Source organism: Barbus barbus (assembly GCF_936440315.1).
Source record: "Barbus barbus genome assembly, chromosome: 9".
NCBI lineage: Eukaryota > Metazoa > Chordata > Actinopteri > Cypriniformes > Cyprinidae > Barbus > Barbus barbus.
In genome coordinates this window covers 3488525-3509880 of record NC_136737.1, presented here as the reverse complement: position 1 = coordinate 3509880, position 21356 = coordinate 3488525, and the positions used below count along the sequence as shown (strand labels likewise).

General features: G+C 41.4%; 2 protein-coding genes across 5 annotated transcripts; one reads left to right on the top strand and one right to left on the bottom strand.

Moving 5' to 3' along the window:
* Window positions 1-1388: 1388 nt before the first annotated feature.
* Window positions 1389-7843, top strand: LOC306874828 (uncharacterized protein). Its single transcript, XM_079425105.1, has 7 exons — window positions 1389-1443; window positions 4570-5489; window positions 5675-5771; window positions 5927-6028; window positions 6145-6320; window positions 6614-6715; window positions 7029-7843. Exons 2-7 carry the CDS (start codon window positions 4573-4575, stop codon window positions 7816-7818), a joined length of 2184 nt encoding a protein of 727 aa, XP_079281231.1. The 5' UTR covers window positions 1389-1443; window positions 4570-4572; the 3' UTR covers window positions 7819-7843.
* LOC306874829 (uncharacterized protein) lies at window positions 7840-19980 on the bottom strand. 4 transcript variants are annotated; one of them, XM_079425107.1, is made up of 20 exons: window positions 19666-19773; window positions 14728-14757; window positions 14470-14591; window positions 14303-14335; window positions 14100-14189; window positions 13942-14013; window positions 13278-13366; window positions 13088-13190; window positions 12673-12772; window positions 12394-12446; window positions 12037-12079; window positions 11722-11763; window positions 11616-11645; window positions 11464-11511; window positions 11192-11233; window positions 11016-11060; window positions 10071-10125; window positions 9566-9756; window positions 9164-9278; window positions 7840-8103 (listed from the first exon to the last, which is right to left on the bottom strand). In XM_079425107.1, exons 2-20 carry the CDS (start codon window positions 14732-14734, stop codon window positions 7953-7955), a joined length of 1431 nt encoding a protein of 476 aa, XP_079281233.1. In that variant the 5' UTR covers window positions 14735-14757; window positions 19666-19773; the 3' UTR covers window positions 7840-7952. The 4 variants fall into 4 exon arrangements, 2 of the variants coding, with proteins under 2 accessions (XP_079281233.1, XP_079281232.1); XM_079425106.1 differs by having other exon boundaries at window positions 14470-14621; window positions 19666-19713; XR_013784666.1 differs by lacking the exon at window positions 9566-9756 and having other exon boundaries at window positions 19666-19980.
* Window positions 19981-21356: the final 1376 nt, after the last annotated feature.

Here is a 21356-nt window from a genome sequence, read left to right as displayed (position 1 = left end):
AGCAAACAATACTTTTTTCTAACATAAAAACAAACTAAACTCAGACACTCATTTTCTGACATTATCTAGATTACACATTTCTGCAAGCTAAACTATATAAATGTTGATATTAAATGGAATGTACAATTAAGTACAGACAGTTTAAAGGGCTAATATATTTGGTGAAAATAATTGTTTAATGTTTGTTTGTTTTTATTGTTGTTAGAAACAGCATAGCTAGGCAACATTTACTGTATTTAAGCTATAGTATACAAGATGCAGGTATGTTAGAGAAAAGAACAACAAACAGACCATATACAGTATGAGAACTAGAGCCTTTTTGGCCTGCTTTTTCTTGGCTTTAGAGTGCATTGTATTTACACTGACTCATCATTTATTAATTGAACACTTGGGGGGAAAATGGCTGTCCCAGGTGAAGTGAGTGTAATAGTGTAAATGAGGTTTAGCCAAAGTTCTGTTAGATCAGAACGCATGCAAGAATTTGAAAAGTTACCCTGTTGTAGTGCAGAGCCTTCAGCAGATCCAGGGGGCTCGACTAACAGGTCTGGGTCAGCTGCGTTAAACACAAGACATAAATGTGAGAGATAATCTAAATGAAACGTCACCACGACTGGTGCAAGAGATCCAACCAGTCAATAACAAAACAGTAACCTGAGCGTGGTGCAGTGTCTGATTCAGGCAAAGAGATTTGGGCCAATGGGTTGCTGTCATCTGTATAGAAAGTCATACACAAAATTTTGTGACATCATCTACATCAAATGTGCTTATGACTAGTGCATAAAAACAACACCACAGTCATGAAGAAAACAAAACCAGTGCAAAGCCTGTTTTACGCATTTACTGTTACTGGAATGAGTGAGTGAGAGAGAGCCTATATGTATCTATACATGCACCATATGCATCTCTATACACACTCACCAGCCAAGAGGACTGGTAGAAAATAATAATAATAATAATAAATTGCCTTTTTGCGTCACATTTACATTTGTAGAGATAAAAGAGCCATACAGTCCACTTTTGTTATGACATGACTTCTTAGATTTACTCACTAAACAGAAAATCTAACCACATTTGTCACTTGTTAGGTGTTTATTTTGAACCATGTATACACTCATTGTATGTGTAATGATAACAGGACAAATGAGATTGCTTAATGTATGTGCATGTGTGAGGAGAATATTCAAATACACAATATTACCTTGACATATGTAGCATATGGCTGCACACTCTACATGCAGCACTGCCCCACAGGTGCATGCGCAGATTATACTTTTAGTTATTGAAATATGTTCTCAGGGCAGCATTGCATCTTATTGGTTCTCTCAGTCGTCCAATCAGCGACAGCAGGAGGCGGGACATGGATTATTTGAATTGTTTTTCTCAGGACGCGGGAGACATCCTGGAGAGTGGAGACATCACGCTAAGGATATCGTTGCAGTTAAGGTAATGTTATGTTTTGTTGAACTATATTAGATTATTACATTAAAATGTCAAGATAATTATAATTAGACATATAATGAAGTGTATATATAACAAGTAAAGCTTGTTTTTCTATCGAGCTGTTATTTAACTAGCTAGCTAACTAATGTAAGTAAGCTAACTCGCAACATTAGCTAGCTAGCTCTAAGAAAGGATAATAGCTAATGTTAGTTTATATTCTATTATAACTTTTACTGGCTATAATAGCAAGTTACGCTGCTGTCATTGCACACTTTTGCTGTGGTAGTGTTGCTGCTTCCAGGGCATTTTGTCATAGCTACATACAACAAAAAGCTTAACTGCTCTTTACTGCATTTTTGATGCATATATTCTAATACTGGTCTTAGAGCACCGTTTCGTATTTAAGCGCAACATTCATTTGCTGCTCTAAGGACATTTTTGCAGCATAAATTCTAATACTGCCCTCAGGGCACCTTACCGTATCTCCATGCAACATTCTAATACTGCCCTCAGGGCACCTTACCGTATCTCCATGCAACATTCTAATACTGCCCTCAGGGCACCTTACCGTATCTCCATGCAACATTCTAATACTGCCCTCAGGGCACCTTACCGTATCTCCATGCAACATTCTAATACTGCCCTCAGGGCACCTTACCGTATCTCCATGCAACATTCTAATACTGCTCTCAGGGCACCTTGCCGTATCTCCATGCAACATTCTAATACTGCCCTCAGGGCACCTTGCCGTATCTCCATGCAACATTCTAATACTGCCCTCAGGTCACCTTACCGTATCTCCATGCAACATTCTAATACTGCTCTTAGGGCACCTTACCGTATCTCCATGCAACATTCTAATACTGCCCTCAGGGCACCTTGCCGTATCTCCATGCAACATTCTAATACTGCCCTCAGGGCACCTTACCGTATCTCCATGCAACATTCTAATACTGCCCTCAGGGCACCTTACCGTATCTCCATGCAACATTCTAATACTGCCCTCAGGGCACCTTACCGTATCTCCATGCAACATTCTAATACTGCCCTCAGGGCACCTTACCGTATCTCCATGCAACAGTCTAATACTGCCCTCAGGGCACCTTACCGTATCTCCATGCAACATTCTAATACTGCCCTCAGGGCACCTTACCGTATCTCCATGCAACATTCTAATACTGCCCTCAGGGCACCTTACCGTATCTCCATGCAACATTGTAATACTGCCCTCAGGGCACCTTACCGTATTTCCATGCAACATTCTAATACTGCCCTCAGGGCACCTTACCGTATCTCCATGCAACATTCTAATACTGCCCTCAGGGCACCTTACCGTATCTCCATGCAACAGTCTAATACTGCCCTCAGGGCACCTTACCGTATCTCCATGCAACATTCTAATACTGCCCTCAGGGCACCTTACCGTATCTCCATGCAACATTCTAATACTGCCCTCAGGGCACCTTACCGTATCTCCATGCAACATTGTAATACTGCCCTCAGGGCACCTTACCGTATTTCCATGCAACATTCTAATACTGCCCTCAGGGCACCTTACCGTATCTCCATGCAACATTCTAATACTGCCCTCAGGGCACCTTACCGTATCTCCATGCAACATTCTAATACTGCCCTCAGGGCACCTTACCGTATCTCCATGCAACATTCTAATACTGCCCTCAGGGCACCTTACCGTATCTCCATGCAACATTCTAATACTGCTCTCAGGGCACCTTGCCGTATCTCCATGCAACATTCTAATACTGCCCTCAGGGCACCTTGCCGTATCTCCATGCAACATTCTAATACTGCCCTCAGGTCACCTTACCGTATCTCCATGCAACATTCTAATACTGCTCTTAGGGCACCTTACCGTATCTCCATGCAACATTCTAATACTGCCCTCAGGGCACCTTGCCGTATCTCCATGCAACATTCTAATACTGCCCTCAGGGCACCTTACCGTATCTCCATGCAACATTCTAATACTGCCCTCAGGGAACCTTACCGTATCTCCATGCAACATTCTAATACTGCCCTCAGGGCACCTTACCGTATCTCCATGCAACATTCTAATACTGCCCTCAGGGCACCTTACCGTATCTCCATGCAACATTGTAATACTGCCCTCAGGGCACCTTACCGTATTTCCATGCAACATTCTAATACTGCCCTCAGGGCACCTTACCGTATCTCCATGCAACATTCTAATACTGCCCTCAGGGCACCTTACCGTATCTCCATGCAACATTCTAATACTGCCCTCAGGGCACCTTACCGTATCTCCATGCAACATTGTAATACTGCCCTCAGGGCACTTTACCGTATTTCCATGCAACATTCTAATACTGCCCTCAGGGCACCTTACCGTATCTCCATGCAACATTCTAATACTGCCCTCAGGGCACCTTACCGTATCTCCATGCAACATTCTAATACTGCCCTCAGGGCACCTTACCGTATCTCCATGCAACATTCTAATACTGCCCTCAGGGCACCTTACCGTATCTCCATGCAACATTCTAATATTGCCCTCAGGGCACCTTACCGTATCTCCATGCAACATTCATTTGCTGCTCTTAGCGCATTTTTGTTGCAGATATTCTAATGCTGCTATGACATTAGATCTACAATTGGCTGCTCTAAGGAGATTTTTGCTGCAAGTATTCTAGTACTGCTCTCAGGGCACCTTATAATATCTACCTGCAACATTAATTGGCTGCTCTATGGGCATTAGTGGCACACTTTCTTATACTACTGCATCCCTACTCATACACATGCTAATACTGCTCTTAGAGCACCTTATAGTATGTAAATGGAACAACACAAATCTCAGGGTACTTCAATTCAATTCAAATTTATTTGTATAGCGCTTTTCACAATACACATTGTTTCAAAGCAGCTTTACAGAAAGTGCATTTCAGAAATGTACATAGAAAAATAAAATTTGTTTTATTTTTTAGTAAAATTGTTTTACTTCATGTGCTGCTTTCTGTGTAGTACTGAAATTTGCAAACATACAACTAGTTTTCTTCTAATCCGGTAACATTCAGGTATGCTGTGTCTATTTCTGAAATGTTTCATAAAATTATTGTTTTCTTAAAGCTGTATTGTTTATATCAACTGCAGATAATGGAGCAGCTATGGATCGAGGGCATCCGAAGGAAACTGAGAATAGAAAAAGATTCCCGTGTTTCCACGGATATCAAAATTGTTCATGGGGACAAGAAAACAGAGTTTATGGAGAACTATGTAGAAGAACTACAGAAGAAAACAAAGACCTTTTTCTTGGCGGCAAAACAGAACAGCAAAAATTATTATTTCCATGCCTGTGAAAGAGGCAACAAACCAACAGGAAAAAGCATGGGCAAGGCATGTGAAACGAGGGCCAATTCCTGTGAAGCCTATGTGTCGTTTAAATTTATAGAGGAGACCGGTTTCACAGCAGTAGTAGTTCGGCAGCAATTAACACACACGGGACATGATTTGTCAAACCCTGAAGAGAGGAAGAAAAATGCAATTAATCCAGAATTGTTAGGATTTGTCGAGATATGGCTCACGCAAGGTCTATCTATATCACAGATTGTCATAAAAAGTTGTGATTGGGCATGTAGTCGGGGTTACACCGATAAGCATGACAGGCGTTTTTTCCTAACTCCAGAAGATGTAAGGTTGGTAAAACGCCACCTCCGTATCTTCACTTTGCCGGACATCGATGACGCTGTGAGTGTGGAAAAGCTGGTGACAGGTGAACTGAAAGAAAATATTTGCTTTTTTCAACCTTTGACAAAAGACCAGCCACTGGTTATTGTTGTCCAGACACCACAACAGAAGGCTCTACTCCAAGAGAACCCCCACCCCATGGTTTTTATGGACGCCTCCTACAAAGGTTTGACATCATATGGGTATGCCCTGTATGCCCTTGTACTTGTCAATCAAACTGGAAGAGGAGTTCCATTTGCATACCTAATAATGAGCCAGGAATCCTCAGCAATACTTGAGCTTTGCTTGAACATGCTTTGTTCAAGCAATCCAAACTTTTACCCAAGGTGAGAACAGTTCTTTTCAAAAGCCCAATACCCATACAAGCACAAAGGAGTTGTAATACTGAGAGATAATTGAATACCTTTTGTAACTTAAACAATGGTCAATTTACTACATTTGCCTAGATGAAATTGTGATACTCCAGTATTCTGCAATATTATTATCTGGAGTCTGGTCTTATTTTTCCTAGGTCAGTTATGATTGACAGAGACTTGAAAGAGCTCAATGCCATAAGAGAAGTTTTCCCCAAAACCAAAGTTCTCCTCTGTTGGTTTCATGTTCTCCAGGTACTGATTGCATTTAAGAAATGCACAAGTAGGTACTTTGAACATTCTGTTTGGTGGTAAATAAATTGATTTACAATTTTGATATCATATGCCTGCTGTAGCTTCTAAAAAAACAATGTAGCCTCATTTACAGTGCCATATATTGTGTATTAAAGGCTGTACATCGCTGGGTTACATCAAGAGATGGTGGGAACCTGTCACCTGACAAAAGACACATCGTCATTCATGCCATGACCAGAATGAAAGCTTGCATAACGGTAACTATGATAGATATATAAAATTGTATGTGTCTCGATATCTGCTATTACCCTTGTTTCGTCTGTGTTGGGTACTCTAAACTGGCAACCATAATATATGTATGGTATGATTTCAGGAGGAAGATTTTGTGACAGTTTCCACTAGCGTGTGCCATGACCTTAATGCCCAGCTTGGCAGCAATCGAGTGACAACATACCTGAAGGTGCACTGGCTTCCACATGCAGCACTATGGGCCAATTTTGGACGACTGTTTGAGCACAACAGCAGTGACACCAACAATAAGGCAGAGAGGTAGTCAAAGATTAATAATCATGTTTTTTCAAACATTACAATGCATGATATAAAACAAAAAAGTAACTCATGATCGGGAACATTTGGTTCCCTAGACGGCACATTTCTCTTCTAATCTGCCACTGAACACAATTTTTCTGGTCACATTTGGAAACGTTTTTTTGTATTTTCAAATTAAGTTATCATTTCCAAAGTTTCCAATATCACAATCCTATCTCCCCAACACTGAGTGAGTATTGTTTTCTCAATCTATGATTTACTCATAACAGTATATTATTGTTTTCCCCTTTTAGGTTTTTTCTGGCGCTTAAATACCAGTTCCTAAGGGGAGAGGCAAACAGAAGAGTTGATCAACTTCTTCACTTGCTATGTGGTGATATTCAAAAATATTATTGGTAAGGCCAGTATAACGTAGTGATGTTTATTGCATTCATTTTGGTCACACCGCCTATTAAGATATTAATTCTGTAATGCCATTTGAGTAAGTGTTAAGTAAGTTTGGTAATGTTATCGTTCAGATACTTGAAACGACTAATTCTATGCTCACAATACTGTCCTCTGTTACATGTCCTGCATGATTGGAATTAAATGAGAATTGAATTAATTACAAATGATCAATTTCTGTGATTAAAAAGGTCAATACTATATTTCATTTTATACACAACAATGCCTGTTATCCTCAGACTAAATGCTCTTTTGTTAATGTAGCTACCTGGACGACTTGGCAGATGCAGGAAGACTGAGGGTCTCCTCGTCAGCATCAACATCTACAGCAGCCAAGAGCACAGTGGGACAGCAGATCCTGATAAATGAGCAAGGAAAGTGCTCTGTGCAAACAGGGGCAGGCCCCAACTCAGATTCAACTTTGAACACTGTGGATCTAGTCAAGATGCAGTGTGACTGTGGATTGTATGATAAGGGAAATGTATGCACACATATTGTATCAGCATACACGGAAGCACATAAATGTATTGATATTGCACAGCTACGTGCTGACATGGCTAGAGATATTGTTGCCAAAAAACAGTACTACGTTGATGGTGATTTCATCACTGTTCACCCCACTGATGTAAGTGCCACATTTGTATTTACTGGTGACCCTGCCTTTTGTACCTGTGCTGTCAACAGTTATGGTCAAAAGTGTGTGTGCTTACATGTTGCTGACTGCCTGCAAACCACCAACAATTCACATTCTACATGTCCCACTACATGTCCCACTGCTGGAAGCGAAAATCTGTTTGTGCCAACAAATGTCAATGCACAAGTTCAACTTCAGTCTATGTTGACAGATTTACTGGAGTGGAGCAAATCAGAAAATTACATGTATAGTAGTGACCTGTACACTACAGTGAAGAGGGCACACACAGTGGCCTTCAATCGTTTTGGCATTGTTTCAAGAAAACGAAAAATACATGCACTTCATGCTTATCGCCAGCGGATAGAGCAAGCCAAACGAGAGCTTTACAAAAAGCACAAAACAAGAAGATACAAGCGCTAAATAATAATAATAAACAGATTTAACCAAAAAATATTGTTTAATTGCATTTTTTGCAGTGATTTAACAGTGAATAGTACAGTACAGTGAACAGTTTGCAGCACATAGTGTAATTGTGTCAGAAATAGTGTCAAAATTCAATTTTCTAGAGCCCTTGCTTTTGCAACAAGGCACTCTCTGATGATCTGAAACACAACCTGGCATACTTGGGGTCCAAGTGTGTGTGTGACCTTTGAATACATGTCCATGTTGTCGCCCAACACTTGTTCGATTATGTCGAGTTCAGCTCTGTAAACAAACAAAAGAAATCTCTGAGACAAGTTACATTATATACAGTCATGGGCGTAAATCTGATCTAACAGTAGGGGGGGGGACAATAAACAAAATGTCTGAAGAGCAATTTTTGAAGGGGACACAAATAATACAGCCACAATTATACTTGTAAAGGATTTGTGTACACAGCGGAAAGCCTTAATACTATCATTAGTGTAGCATGGAGACTGTGCCAATACCCTTCTTTTCAGTGTTTCTCTTGATTCAATGAAAAAGCTAAATAAATTATAAATAAAAATACCATTTATTTATTTTTAAGTTGTTTACAATCAAGCCACAAAAACAACTTAAAACAATGACTAATTTTGAAAAAGTGTCCCCATATAAAAGAAATACAATGCTTTTGTAACAAATAAATGTTTTAAGTTATAGTTATATAGGTTATATACTTGGCGTTTTGGTGTAGGCCTACTGAAAAAAGATCTGATGTCCGTTTTTCTTTTCTCTGTCATTTTATCTGGGCAACAACAACACAAATCTTTATATAAATTCATAGTTTCACCACGTGGTCATATTATAATTATAAAATGATCTTGCGTCCTCCACATAAATATTAGGTTTCGTCGGGGACAGAGGATATATATTTAACTGATTGGCCACTTAACTTCATATTGAGCAAAACACAACTGTAGATCTTCAATATTAACCCTAATATCAGTTCACACACGTAACGTTAGGCTTATCGTCGTGTACACGTTAGTTGTAGTGGGTGCATTCAAGCTACGTAACGTTACATTATATTACACTAACATAGTGAACTTTGTCACTAATTTATTAATTAGTCAGCATCATTTCTATTTAAGAAAAGAAAAACGTCATCCGATGTTTAATGTGAATAAAATAAAAAAGGGACAACCCTTAGATGGGAGGGGTCCTGACCCCCCTGGGATTTACACCCTTGTATACAGTACAATTACGAATTGAGTGAAAGCACTGGCATAACAATATTATGCCAATTCAGAAGGAGAAAGACTTAAAAAGTGGAAGGAAAAGAATATCTGTATGCATATTTTACCTCAAGTCAAGATCCTCTCTTCTGCAGCCTCGCTCGGCCAGCTGCTGGCCTATGATTTTGAAGGGTATTTCCTTGGTCAAATATCCTAGGTCTTTAGCAAGACCTTGGCACTCCTCTGTGACACAAAAGGAGCCAATGAGTAAATGAGACATTAACATGTTACTAATGTAGTTTATATTTTAGTTACTAAACAGTTTACATTTTGTTAAACTGTATGGCCATTTGCATTTGTTTGCCTATGCCTCATTCATTCACCTAGGCTACTTATGCCTCCAACATGGCTGACATTCTAAAACTTGCAGTTCTACAACCTTTGGTGGGAACACCTAATTCAATAATAAGGGAGTCTGTTTGAATGTACACCTTTAAGAACTCGCCTAGTTCTGACTGCATATATGTTACCTTCAACTAGTTTGGTGCACATTGTAGTGTTTGAGCCATACGGACTCAGCTGCACCCCTGCCTCTTTCAATTCCCTCACAAGCTCCTTTTTTTTCCCCTTTGCCTTCCTCAAATAAGTCACCATGAGGTGACCAGAGAATTTTTCTGGTGCAGAGCATCTCCTCTGCAGCTCCTCTACTGAAACAAAGTGCCTGTGCAATGATAACACATCATTTTTTGTGAACATCAAAAACCAACATATCTGTAGACAAAGATCACCTATAAAACCATGAGGCTTAAGTGAACAACATCATATTGTTTGACAAATAAGCCATTACTCTAGCCATAAGCCATTACTCATTACTCTACATAGTTTGTAGTTTTACCTGTTTTTTTGCATTAGTTGCATTAGGCACATAACACACATGTTCTACTGATGTTATCTGCACTCTTGCCTCTATCAAGTCAATTTGTCATATAAAAATGCACACCCACCCAACCCAACTCTAGTCGTAGCATTACCAACCTTTTAGCTTTCTTTGAAGACGCCACCTTCAACAGGCTGTCCACATAGAATCCATCTTCAATAAAGAATACATACACATGTTGTTAAATGTCATTTCAGTTCAGTGTCATTTCAATGGTAATAATGAAATATTTATTGGCACCCCTGTTGAAATTAGGGTGCCAATAAATTAGAGAGAAGAGTGGTGCGCACATCCAAAAAAATCAATTGTATCAAATATAGTACAAGAGGTGGTCTGCCCCCTGTTTATGCTCCAAAAGGAAATTTATTTACTTGAAAACGCAACGTTTCAATCCCATCGGATCTTCATTAGGCATTGAAAACATGGAGCGAGACGGCCTATATCACATGACTGCACACTCACGTTCAAGTAGTCTTTGTACATCTGAATGTGTGCATGAGAAGAGGCGTGCGCAGCTGCTTTGAGTGTATGCAAGCTTTGTACATAAGTCCCATGCTCTTTTTAAATGCAGATACTAGAGATGATTAATACTACAGGAATGAGATGTGGAATCGTGCATATACATCAGCTGAATTGGAAATTGAGCTGTTGTTCCAACTGTCGATCGCGGAGGCTACCTGTGCCTCTAAGAACCAATTGGGCAAACTGTACAGCCAATCAGACCAATGATACCAAAGACATTGGGCTTAACATGAGCATAGAACCAGTCTTGGTATCCATGCTGACCTGTAGAGCAAAATCCAAATAGCTCGCAGGGCAACATTATAATAATAAAGCTTCATTGCAGACACGGGTCCATATAACACCACATAAAGTATAAACAGTATAGTGTATTCTGCTCCTTCTATACTCACTCGGACTACAAAATATCTTATTTGAGCCCAACTTTGTATATGTGTGCCAGCAAGTTAACAATCAGTCCATCCTATCCACCTTAAATGTATAGATAGAATATAAAAGTACAGTATCATAATATTATATACCCTTTTTCTCCGATGCCTCCTCCTTCTCCTCTTCATCTGATGTATCTGCATAATTTCAACAGACAGGAAGTCAAATTGACATTCAAATTTTGTAAATAAAAATGATTATCCTGTATAACTCAGCAGAACTAATTAATTGTTAACTCTGAATAAAATCTCAGAAATACATGTTTTACCTTCAACTGCCTCTGCGGTCCCCATCTCAGCTGTTTCTGCCTCTGTTAATAAATAAAAAGAATCTACATTGGAAATATGTGACATTCTCAAATTGTGATTTTCAATAAGTTTTTCAGTCATCTTTAACAGGGGTGCCTACAAATTTGTTGGGCGCTGTATGAAACATTACATTGCTAGTGTAATGTAACGTGCATAAATAGAATATAAAATACAGTATGTAAAGTACAGTATATCATATAAAGTACAGTATCATAATATTATACACTGGTACCCATTTTCTCTGATGCCTCCTCCTCCTCTTCCTCTGCATCTGATGTATCTGCATCATTTGCACGTAACAGACAGGAAGTCAAATTGACATTCAAATTTTATAAATAAAAATGATTATCCTGTATAACTCAACAGAACGAATTAATTGTTTACCTGCAACAACCTCCACCTTCGGTTTTGCTACTATTGACACATGAAAAAACAAAAACAAAGGGTGTGTGTGTAACTCTGAATAAAATCTCAGAAATACATGTTTTACCTTCAACTGCCTCTGCGGTCCCCATCTCAGCTGTTTCTGCCTCTGTTAATAAATAAAAAGAATCTACATTGGAAATATGTGACATTCTCAAATTGTGATTTTCAATAAGTTTTTCAGTCACCTTTAACAGGGGTGCCTACAAATTTGTTGGGCGCTGTATGAAACATTACATTGCTAGTGTAATGTAATGTGCATAAATAGAATATAAAATACAGTATGTGTAGCCACTGCAATCTAACTAACATCAGTAACAACGCTGGGGCCAACTAAGAGTAGCCTCCGTAAACAAACCTGTTTGTGTGTGTGTTGTCCTACCTGGTTTTGAACTCTTTTCTGTAGAGCAGAATGAGCATGTCTCCTGCAAAAGATTTTGCATGATAAATAGTTATGCCAAGTACACATCAAACGATTCTTTTGTCACAGACCAGTCATGGGAGTCATTCAAATTAAGTCCCAGTCCCTGATGAGGTGGAGTCTGGGTTATCAACACATCATGACACGTCACATGTGACCCCTCGTCATCACAGATTTAACTGCCGATTCACTCCTTGCCCAAGGATTATGTTAATGACTCCCTAGAGACCAATCAGTGACAAAAGAATCGTCTGCTGTGTACTTGGCTTTAATCTGACAGCGGAATGTTGCTTTAGATAAAATATCATTAGCACTTGCCTTTTTCTTCCCTGACATCTTCTTGTAGCAGACTGTACAAATGCCTGAACTATCTGAAAAAACAAATGCTTTGTATAATACAATGATATTCTGGATAACACAAACACATTAAAAGCAACCGTAACCTTCACATATTTCAAGAGCCATAACCAGTCCAAAGTATGACCATCCTCCGAATTTACTAGTTAAAGCTACCACTCCAAATCATCAGTGACAGCAACAGGTAGCCAGCAGAGCTCAATAAGGAGCACCCATACCGTACAAATGTATACTACTTACCAAGGGACTTAAACAACAAAGTCCCAAGTCTCTCCCGCTCTTGGGAGATGGGGAGGCATTGGAGGTGACCTTGTTGTCCCTGGAGGATCATTTCTGCAAACTAAAAGAGCAACAGAAAGTCTATTTTAATGAAATAACATCACTTATAATAACTGAACCTTATAGAGCAGGCAACAAATTGTGGTAAAAAAATGTCAAGGGACTATTACAAGAGAAAATGATGGTGCTCATTTAATAATTATACTATCATGACTCCTGTATCCTATGCTGAAGGTAGCACTATGTCCATGTCCAAGAGCCATTAATATTTGATCTGCAACTTTCATTCAAAATTGCTAGTTAAAGTTAAAAACTAAAAATATCTATATTTTCAAAAGACAACAGAAACATTATGCAGAAAATGACCAAATTGTACCATTATTGAGAACACTCCACATGACACAGAGTCATTTTGCAAGTCATGGTCCCTGTTTTTGAACTTCCAGGGCCTTTGGCAGCCTCTGCTAGCAGCAAATAAGCTGAAAGATTAGAGAATATAATTATGAAGGAGATCTCTTCTGAGGTTTCATTACCTCATTTTATAGAGCAATACAAAAACCGTGTACCTCCAATTTTCAATGATTTTGGAGCAACGCTGTGGATGCTCCCCCAATGAGTCAATGTATGTAATAGTTCCCTCTTTCAAGTTGCAATACTATACAGAAGATGGGAAAACGTATGAGAAAGGTTTGAAGGGCAGTTTCAACCAATCTTGAAATGACTGTGTTGAAAATCATTGAAACTTTTAAAATGTGAAGCACTAACAGCTCAAACAACACAAATGAGAATGGCACGACAGCAACAATAATGATAACTAATGTGTGATGCTATTTTGCGCATAAGGCCCATGAACGTCGCGTGTCTGTTGCGTGTCAGTTGCGTGGCAGCTGCGTGGCGTTTTCTATGTCTTTGCTTACCAGAAGCGTGTCTCGTGCGGCAGCCTCTCTGCCAATTAAAACGTTTTTTTTTTCCTCACATCATTTTTTTCTTCACTGTTTTGAATGGAAACACTTCCAACACGCTTGCGTGTGGCGTGAAAAATAGGCGTGAGTCCTATTCCTAGCATGCACGCGTTTGAGATGTGCGTGTCACGCAGGCGGTGTGCAAGGTCTAATCTGTTAAAATGGGAGCCGAAATGAAAACGGACACGCCACGCAGCTGACACGCTCACACCACGCACCCGGTGTGAAAAGGGCCTAATAGTCTCTATATAACCTAACAGCAACCTACAAAGAGGGTCCAGTGGCACTCTCCCACCAAGTAGGGCCCGAAGACGGCACTGGCTCCTTTAAGAATGTTTTTCTGACAGGAAATGAAGAAAACATTGATGACACCCAATGTTTTCTGTAGCACTCAACAATAACCTTAAACATGCACATAACTCTTACTTTTAGAAAATAAGTGCTCCTGGCCCTGGAGCTGCCTTCCAAAATCAGGCGCATAGCCTGGCTATTTATGGGCTCTGTCCCAGGCTGGCTCTAAGCGAGGGAGAGAAATGGTTTAAGTCATTAAATGATGTTATATCTATATCTGATGTATGTATATGTGTGTGTGTGCGTGTGTGAGAGTGTATTATAAAGGTATGGGTTACCCTGCTGATTATGTAAAATAGGGCATCCATTACCTGAGGAAGTAATACATAAACAAATATATAAACTACAATAAAACACAATAGAGTCAAGGTGAAGTGAAAAGCTGACAAAGTTATATAGCCTAGAAGTGGAAGAGAATAATTTTTGAAAAGAAATAGAAAATTACCTCATCTGGAAGTTCAGATGGGCCTACAAGTGCCTCCAAACTGCCCAGAAAGATTTTAAAAGGCCCAACTGTCCCAAGGACATCTTCACGATGAAGTCCTTGGGACTTCAGTGTTTCTAAGTCTGCATGGATAAAGAAATTAAGTCCCAAACCTGGTCAGATGTAAATATGCGAATTATGCAAACAATATAATTATGTATGCAGATGATGCAAATGACTAACATAGATTAGGAAAGAAATAGTATAAGAATAACTTACTGTTCATTTGGCTTGGTCAAGTTTTCCAAACTAGACAAAAGACAAAAGACAAAATTTAAAAACATGTATTTCTCCTGAAGCAGTAAATGGGATACTTATTGGATTGGATTGGATTGGATTCAATTTATTGTCATTGCACATGTAGGTACAAGGCAACGAAATGCAATAGAGAAGAAGAAATACAGCATAACATGGAAAAGAGGAAAGAAAGGAGAAAAAAAAGTGTCCTCGCACTGCGTTCTTGGAAGAGAACGCAGCGCGAGAACAGACAAAAAACCTCAGCATAAAGCACAGTCAACACAGGAACATAACTTGCATAGTAATCCTAGTTCAGACGAAACAGCCATCCGGCCAGCCGCCATTCAGCGCAAACCCACGGACCCGTTAACGCCTGACAGGATGAAGCGACGAAGGCGTGGGATGGGGTTAGGGAGGTGTATGAGTGTGTGTATGTGTAAGTTCGTGTGAGTTCGTATGCCTTGAAATCCGTTTCGCCAGCACTCCAAACCAGTCGACTCAGTTCGCAGGTTGTGATGCGACATAGCAATTGCCATGGAAACGTCCTTGGACAGAGCACAAGCGCCCGACAATAACAAGGTGTTTTTGGGAGGAGGGAATGGAAGAAAGAGCGTCTCCCTGCAGTATTCACCGGAGAGTTGATACCAGAGCGGCCTTGCCAAGCCGTTCTGTTGTGGGAAGCCGGAAAGAGATAAGATTGTTTTGTCTTAGTGCGAACAGCTGTCTTCCAGTTTCACAGCTAATTCTCATTGTCCATTCTGATCTCCATGTCCGTCGATTTTTCTATCCAAAGCCGAGAGCTTAGCCGTGATTGAATCCATATTGCGGTTAATCGCCTCAGTCTCCGAGGCGACCGCTCTGCCTACAGCCTCAATCATGACGGGCAGCCGTGAGAGGTTTTGGACAGCCAGTCCCGTCTCCTTAATTTTCTGATAATTTAGGGCAACGCCTAATCCAAATAGCAGAAACCCAGTTATCATTGTTCCGAATAAGAAGATGTCTTCAATGTCCTCCACGGAGAGAGCCGCCAGACACACGATCCGCCATCTCTCCCATGCGTCCATCGTGTAGCCGGCAGCAAACGTCCCAGCGGGACATTCCGGTTCTCCAGATCCCGCTTTCCTAGTCGAGAAGATGGTGTCAATTGCATTTAGAGACCAGTTGATCAGATCCATAATTTCGGTTTTGCAAATAGTGCAGCGAGAGTCTCTTAAGAGGACAGGACAATACAAGAGAGCAAGCAGGGAAGTTCAGGAGGGAGGGAGGGAAGAAAAATGCGACCGCCTTCGAACAGAGCCAAACGAGAATCGTTATGACTACCCTCACCAAAAAAAAAAAAAAAGTATACTTCAAGTTTCATTTTATTAAGTAAACTTCAGTAAAGTTCAAGTATATTTCCCAAGTATTCTTTACATAGTAAGTATACTTATACCAATGCACTAGTGGTATACTTATAAGTGTACTACTTTAATACTTCTTGGGACTAAATTGGCCCACTTTGTAGTATATAAAAGTATACTTTTATGTATACTTTTAGTGTAAAAGTAGTAAAGTTTGAGTACACAAATAGTTTATATTTAAGTTTTATTTTGTACTGCAACTATACTATAAGTGAACTTATAGATATACTGCTAGTTTACTAGTTATATACTTCTAGCCCACTTTTTTGTTTATGAAAGTACAGTACACTTCTAAGTGTATTCAGTAAACTGCTGGTTTAATAGTTTTTATACTGCAAGTTTTTTTAAAGTGAACTTAATATCATACTTATAGTTTACTATTTATATATTTTTTGGCACTTCAAAGTATACTACTAGGTTTCTATTTAGGTATTAGTTTTTATACTTGAAATATACCTTTAAATGTAATTTAAGTAGACTTGAAGTTAACTCACATGTACACTACCACTGGACTACACATATACATACTCAAAAGACATACTCCAGATTGAAAATAATTGTTCTTTTCATATGGTCTTCTTTGCAGTGGCTTGCTTGGCATAACATGCAATATGTAGCAAATAGCATATATGTCTGAAAATTATTTAATAGGCTACTCTACTACAAGAGTAAGCACAGCTACAAGCCAAGTATACTTAAACGTTCTGTATACGGAAAGAATACTTTTCTTTAGTGTATCTTGATCAAAAGGTGCAAGTATAGGTCAAATATACTTGTACTTCTCTGTATACTTGTTAGTATAAGCCAAGTATACCTAAGTATAATGTTGTTAAGTATATCTCTGATAAATGTATAAAAAGTAGACTGAAAGCATACTCTCTTATTCTTAGTTTAAAATTAGTATACTAATAGCACACTTGAATAAACTTCTTTTTTGTAAGGGTACTTATGATTATGATACTTACATACCTGAGGCGAAACAAATGCGCTAATAGCAGCAAATGATTGTCGCATGGAGATACGGTAAGGTGCCCTGAGAGCAGTATTAGAATTTATGCAGCAAAAATGTCCTTAGAGCAGCCAATTCTAGATCTAATGTTATAAGATACCCTCAGGGCAGCATTAGAATATCTGCAACAAAATGTGCTAAGAGCAGCAAATGAATGTTGCATGGAGATACGGTAAGGTGCCCTGAGGGCAGTATTAAATGTTGCAGGGAGATACGGTAAGGTGCCCTGAGGGCAGTATTAAATGTTGCAGGGAGATACGGTAAGGTGCCCTGAGGGCAGTATTAGAATGTTGCATGGAGATACGGTAAGGTGACCTGAGGGCAGTATTAGAATGTTGCATGGAGATACGGTAAGGTGCCCTGAGGGCAGTATTAAATGTTGCAGGGAGATACGGTAAGGTGCCCTGAGGGCAGTATTAGAATGTTGCATGGAGATACGGTAAGGTGCCCTGAGGGCAGTATTAGAATGTTGCATGGAGATACGGTAAGGTGCCCTGAGGGCAGTATTAGAATGTTGCATGGAGATACGGTAAGGTGCCCTAAGAGCAGTATTAGAATGTTGCATGGAGATACGGTAAGGTGCCCTAAGAGCAGTATTAGAATGTTGCATGGAGATACGGTAAGGTGCCCTGAGGGCAGTATTAGAATGTTGCATGGAGATACGGTAATGTGCCCTAAGAGCAGTATTAGAATGCTGCATGGAGATACGGTAAGGTGCCCTGAGAGCAGTATTAGAATGCTGCATGGAGATACGGCAAGGTGCCCTGAGAGCAGTATTAGAATTTTGCATGGAGATACGGTAAGGTGCCCTGAGGGCAGTATTAAATGTTGCAGGGAGATACGGTAAGGTGCCCTGAGGGCAGTATTAGAATGTTGCATGGAGATACGGTAAGGTGCCCTGAGGGCAGTATTAGAATGTTGCATGGAGATACGGTAAGGTGCCCTGAGGGCAGTATTAAATGTTGCATGGAGATACGGTAAGGTGCCCTGAGGGCAGTATTAGAATGTTGCATGGAGATACGGTAAGGTGCCCTGAGGGCAGTATTAGAATGTTGCATGGAGATACGGCAAGGTGCCCTGAGGGCAGTATTAGAATGTTGCATGGAGATACGGTAAGGTGCCCTGAGGGCAGTATTAAATGTTGCATGGAGATACGGTAAGGTGCCCTGAGGGCAGTATTAGAATGTTGCATGGAGATACGGTAAGGTGCCCTGAGAGCAGTATTAGAATGTTGCATGGAGATACGGTAAGTTGCCCTGAGGGCAGTATTAGAATGTTGCATGGAGATACGGTAAGGTGCCCTGAGGGCAGTATTAGAATTTTGCATGGAGATACGGTAAGGTGCCCTGAGGGCAGTATTAGAAAAGTAAAGTAAAGTAAAGTCGTGACGTATTGTCAAGTATGGTGACCCATACTCGAAATTGGTGCTCTGCCTTTAACCCATCCAAGTGCACACACACAGCAGTGAGTAGTGAACAAATCCACACACACACACACACACACCGTGAACACACACCCGGAGCAGTGGGCAGCCATGCTGCAGCGCCCGGGGAGCAGTTGGGGGTTCGGTGCCTTGCTCAAGGGCACCTCAGTCGTGGTATTGAGGGTGGAGAGAGCGCTGGACGTTCCCTCCCCCCACCTACAATTCCTGCCGGCCGGGGGCTCGAACTCGCAACCTTTCGATTACGAGTCCGACTCTCTAACCATTAGGCCACGACTTCCCCCTTAGAATGTTGCATGGAGATACGGTAAGGTGCCCTGAGGGCAGTATTAGAATGTTGCATGGAGATACGGTAAGGTGCCCTGAGGGCAGTATTAGAATGTTGCATGGAGATACGGTAAGGTGCCCTGAGGGCAGTATTAGAATGTTGCATGGAGATACGGTAAGGTGCCCTGAGGGCAGTGTTAGAATTTATGCTGCAAAAATGTCCTTAGAGCAGCAAATGAATGTTGCGCTTAAATACGAAACGGTGCTCTAAGACCAGTATTAGAATATATGCATCAAAAATGCACTAAAGGGCAGTTAAGCTTTTTGTTGTATGTAGCTATGACAAAATGCCCTGGAAGCAGCAACACTACCACAGCAAAAGTGTGCAATGACAGCAGCGTAACTTGCTATTATAGCCAGTAAAAGTTATAATAGAATATAAACTAACATTAGCTATTATCCTTTCTTAGAGCTAGCTAGCTAATGTTGCGAGTTAGCTTACTTACATTAGTTAGCTAAAGTTAGCTAATTAAATAACAGCTCGATAGAAAAACAAGCTTTACTTAAAATCCAAATACTTCATTATCTTGACATTTTAATGTAATAATCTAATATAGTTCAACATAAAACACAACATTACCTTAACTTAAAATCCAAATACTTCATTATCTTGACATTTTTATGTAATAATGTAATATAGTTCAACATAAAACACAACATTACCTTAACTTAAAATCCAAATACTTCATTATCTTGACATTTTTATGTAATAATGTAATATAGTTCAACATAAAACACATTACCTTAACTGCAACGATCTCAATCTCCTTTGCGTGATGTCTCCCGCGTCCTGAGAGAAAAAAAATCTAATAATCCATGTCCCGCCTCCTGCTGTCGCTGATTGGACGACTGAGAGAACCAATAAAATGCAATGCTGCCCTGAGAACGTCTCGGTTACGTACGTAACCCTCGTTCCCTGATGGAGGGAACGGAGACGTTATGTCGTGACGACATTAGGGGATTTACTTGGAAGCCCCGACTGCCTCTGATAAGAGAAAACGCCAATGAAATTTGGCTAGTGGATTTTGCATACCTGAGCCACTCCCCGTGCATACGGGTATAAAAGGGCGACAGGTGCATCCACTCATCAGGTTTTCCGCTGAGGAGCCGAGAACGTGTCCCTGGCAACCAGCGATGGTTCGAGATTGTGGCATGGGGACATAACGTCTCCGTTCCCTCCATCAGGGAACGAGGGTTACGTACGTAACCGAGACGTTCCCTATCTGTCGGTCACTACGAGTTATGTCGTGACGACATTAGGGGTCTATGGAAAGCGCCACAACCTGAACCCCGTCACGACCTTGTGGCATGCAGATGTTGACAAGCTAGTGCGTGACAGACAAATGCGATGCGAAGGTCGCAACCTTCCCGTCGCCCCAGCGCAAATTCGCTAACCTTGGTGCCCGCAGGGACCACTGAGTACATTGCTGCTGGAGATAGCCAAGCCGCTGTTCCTTTCCCCAGAAATCGGAAGGGATTTCGACCTTCTATGAAAGATTGCTTCAAGTCTTTCCTGTTTGTTGTTACAGCCCGGCAGTAACGACGGGGAAGCGAGCCTTCCGGAGAAGGGCGCTACGGAGGCCACACCCTGCCCGAAGGGAGGTAACGTGTGGAGACACTGGTATGGACTGGCCCAAGCCTGGGGCGGTGCTACATACGCCTGGACCCTGGGGCAGATCCTACCTAGGAGAAGGGAGGAAGGCTGCCCGCAGGGCCTGACAGAGCTCTGTCAAAGGGAAGACACGGGTTTGCCATGAGGGAAACCGTACCGTGGATGACTACACGTGTGGGATCACCCGAAGGGAATCAGGCCGCACGGGCACCTAGCCGAGTACAGGGGCTGACCGGAGACCCGGGCAAGCTAACACCGGTACTGGGCCTGGCGTCAGACTGCTCCGCCCAGCCTGACTGCCGGGGGTGCTGGAGGAACTCCGCCAGGGTTCGCCGTCCGGGGAACTAACTGGAGGAGAGAATAGGCGCTCGTATCCCCGGGTAAGGGGGAAATGGCGCAGCAAGCGTGACACCGGCCAACTCTTCCCGCCACTTACCTGTTACCCAACACACGGGAAGAGACTGGCTCAACGCGGAGACTGTAAAATCTCGCGAAGGTGTTCGGTGTCGCCCAGCCCGCAGCTCCACAGATGTCTGCCAAAGAGGCGCCGTGCGCCAGCGCATAGGAGGAGGCAACACTCCGTGTGGAGTGAGCCCTCACCCCGAGGGGGCACGGCTCGCCTTGGGATTGGTACGTCAAGGCGATGGCATCCACTATCCAGTGGGCCAACCTCTGCTTGGAGACAGCCTTCCCTTTCTGCTGACCTCCGTGGCAGACAAAGAGCTGCTCAGAGCTTCTGAAGCTCCAGGTGCGGTCCACGTATATGTGCAGCGCTCTTACGGGACACAGCAACGCGAAGGCTGGGTCTGCCTCCTCCGAGGG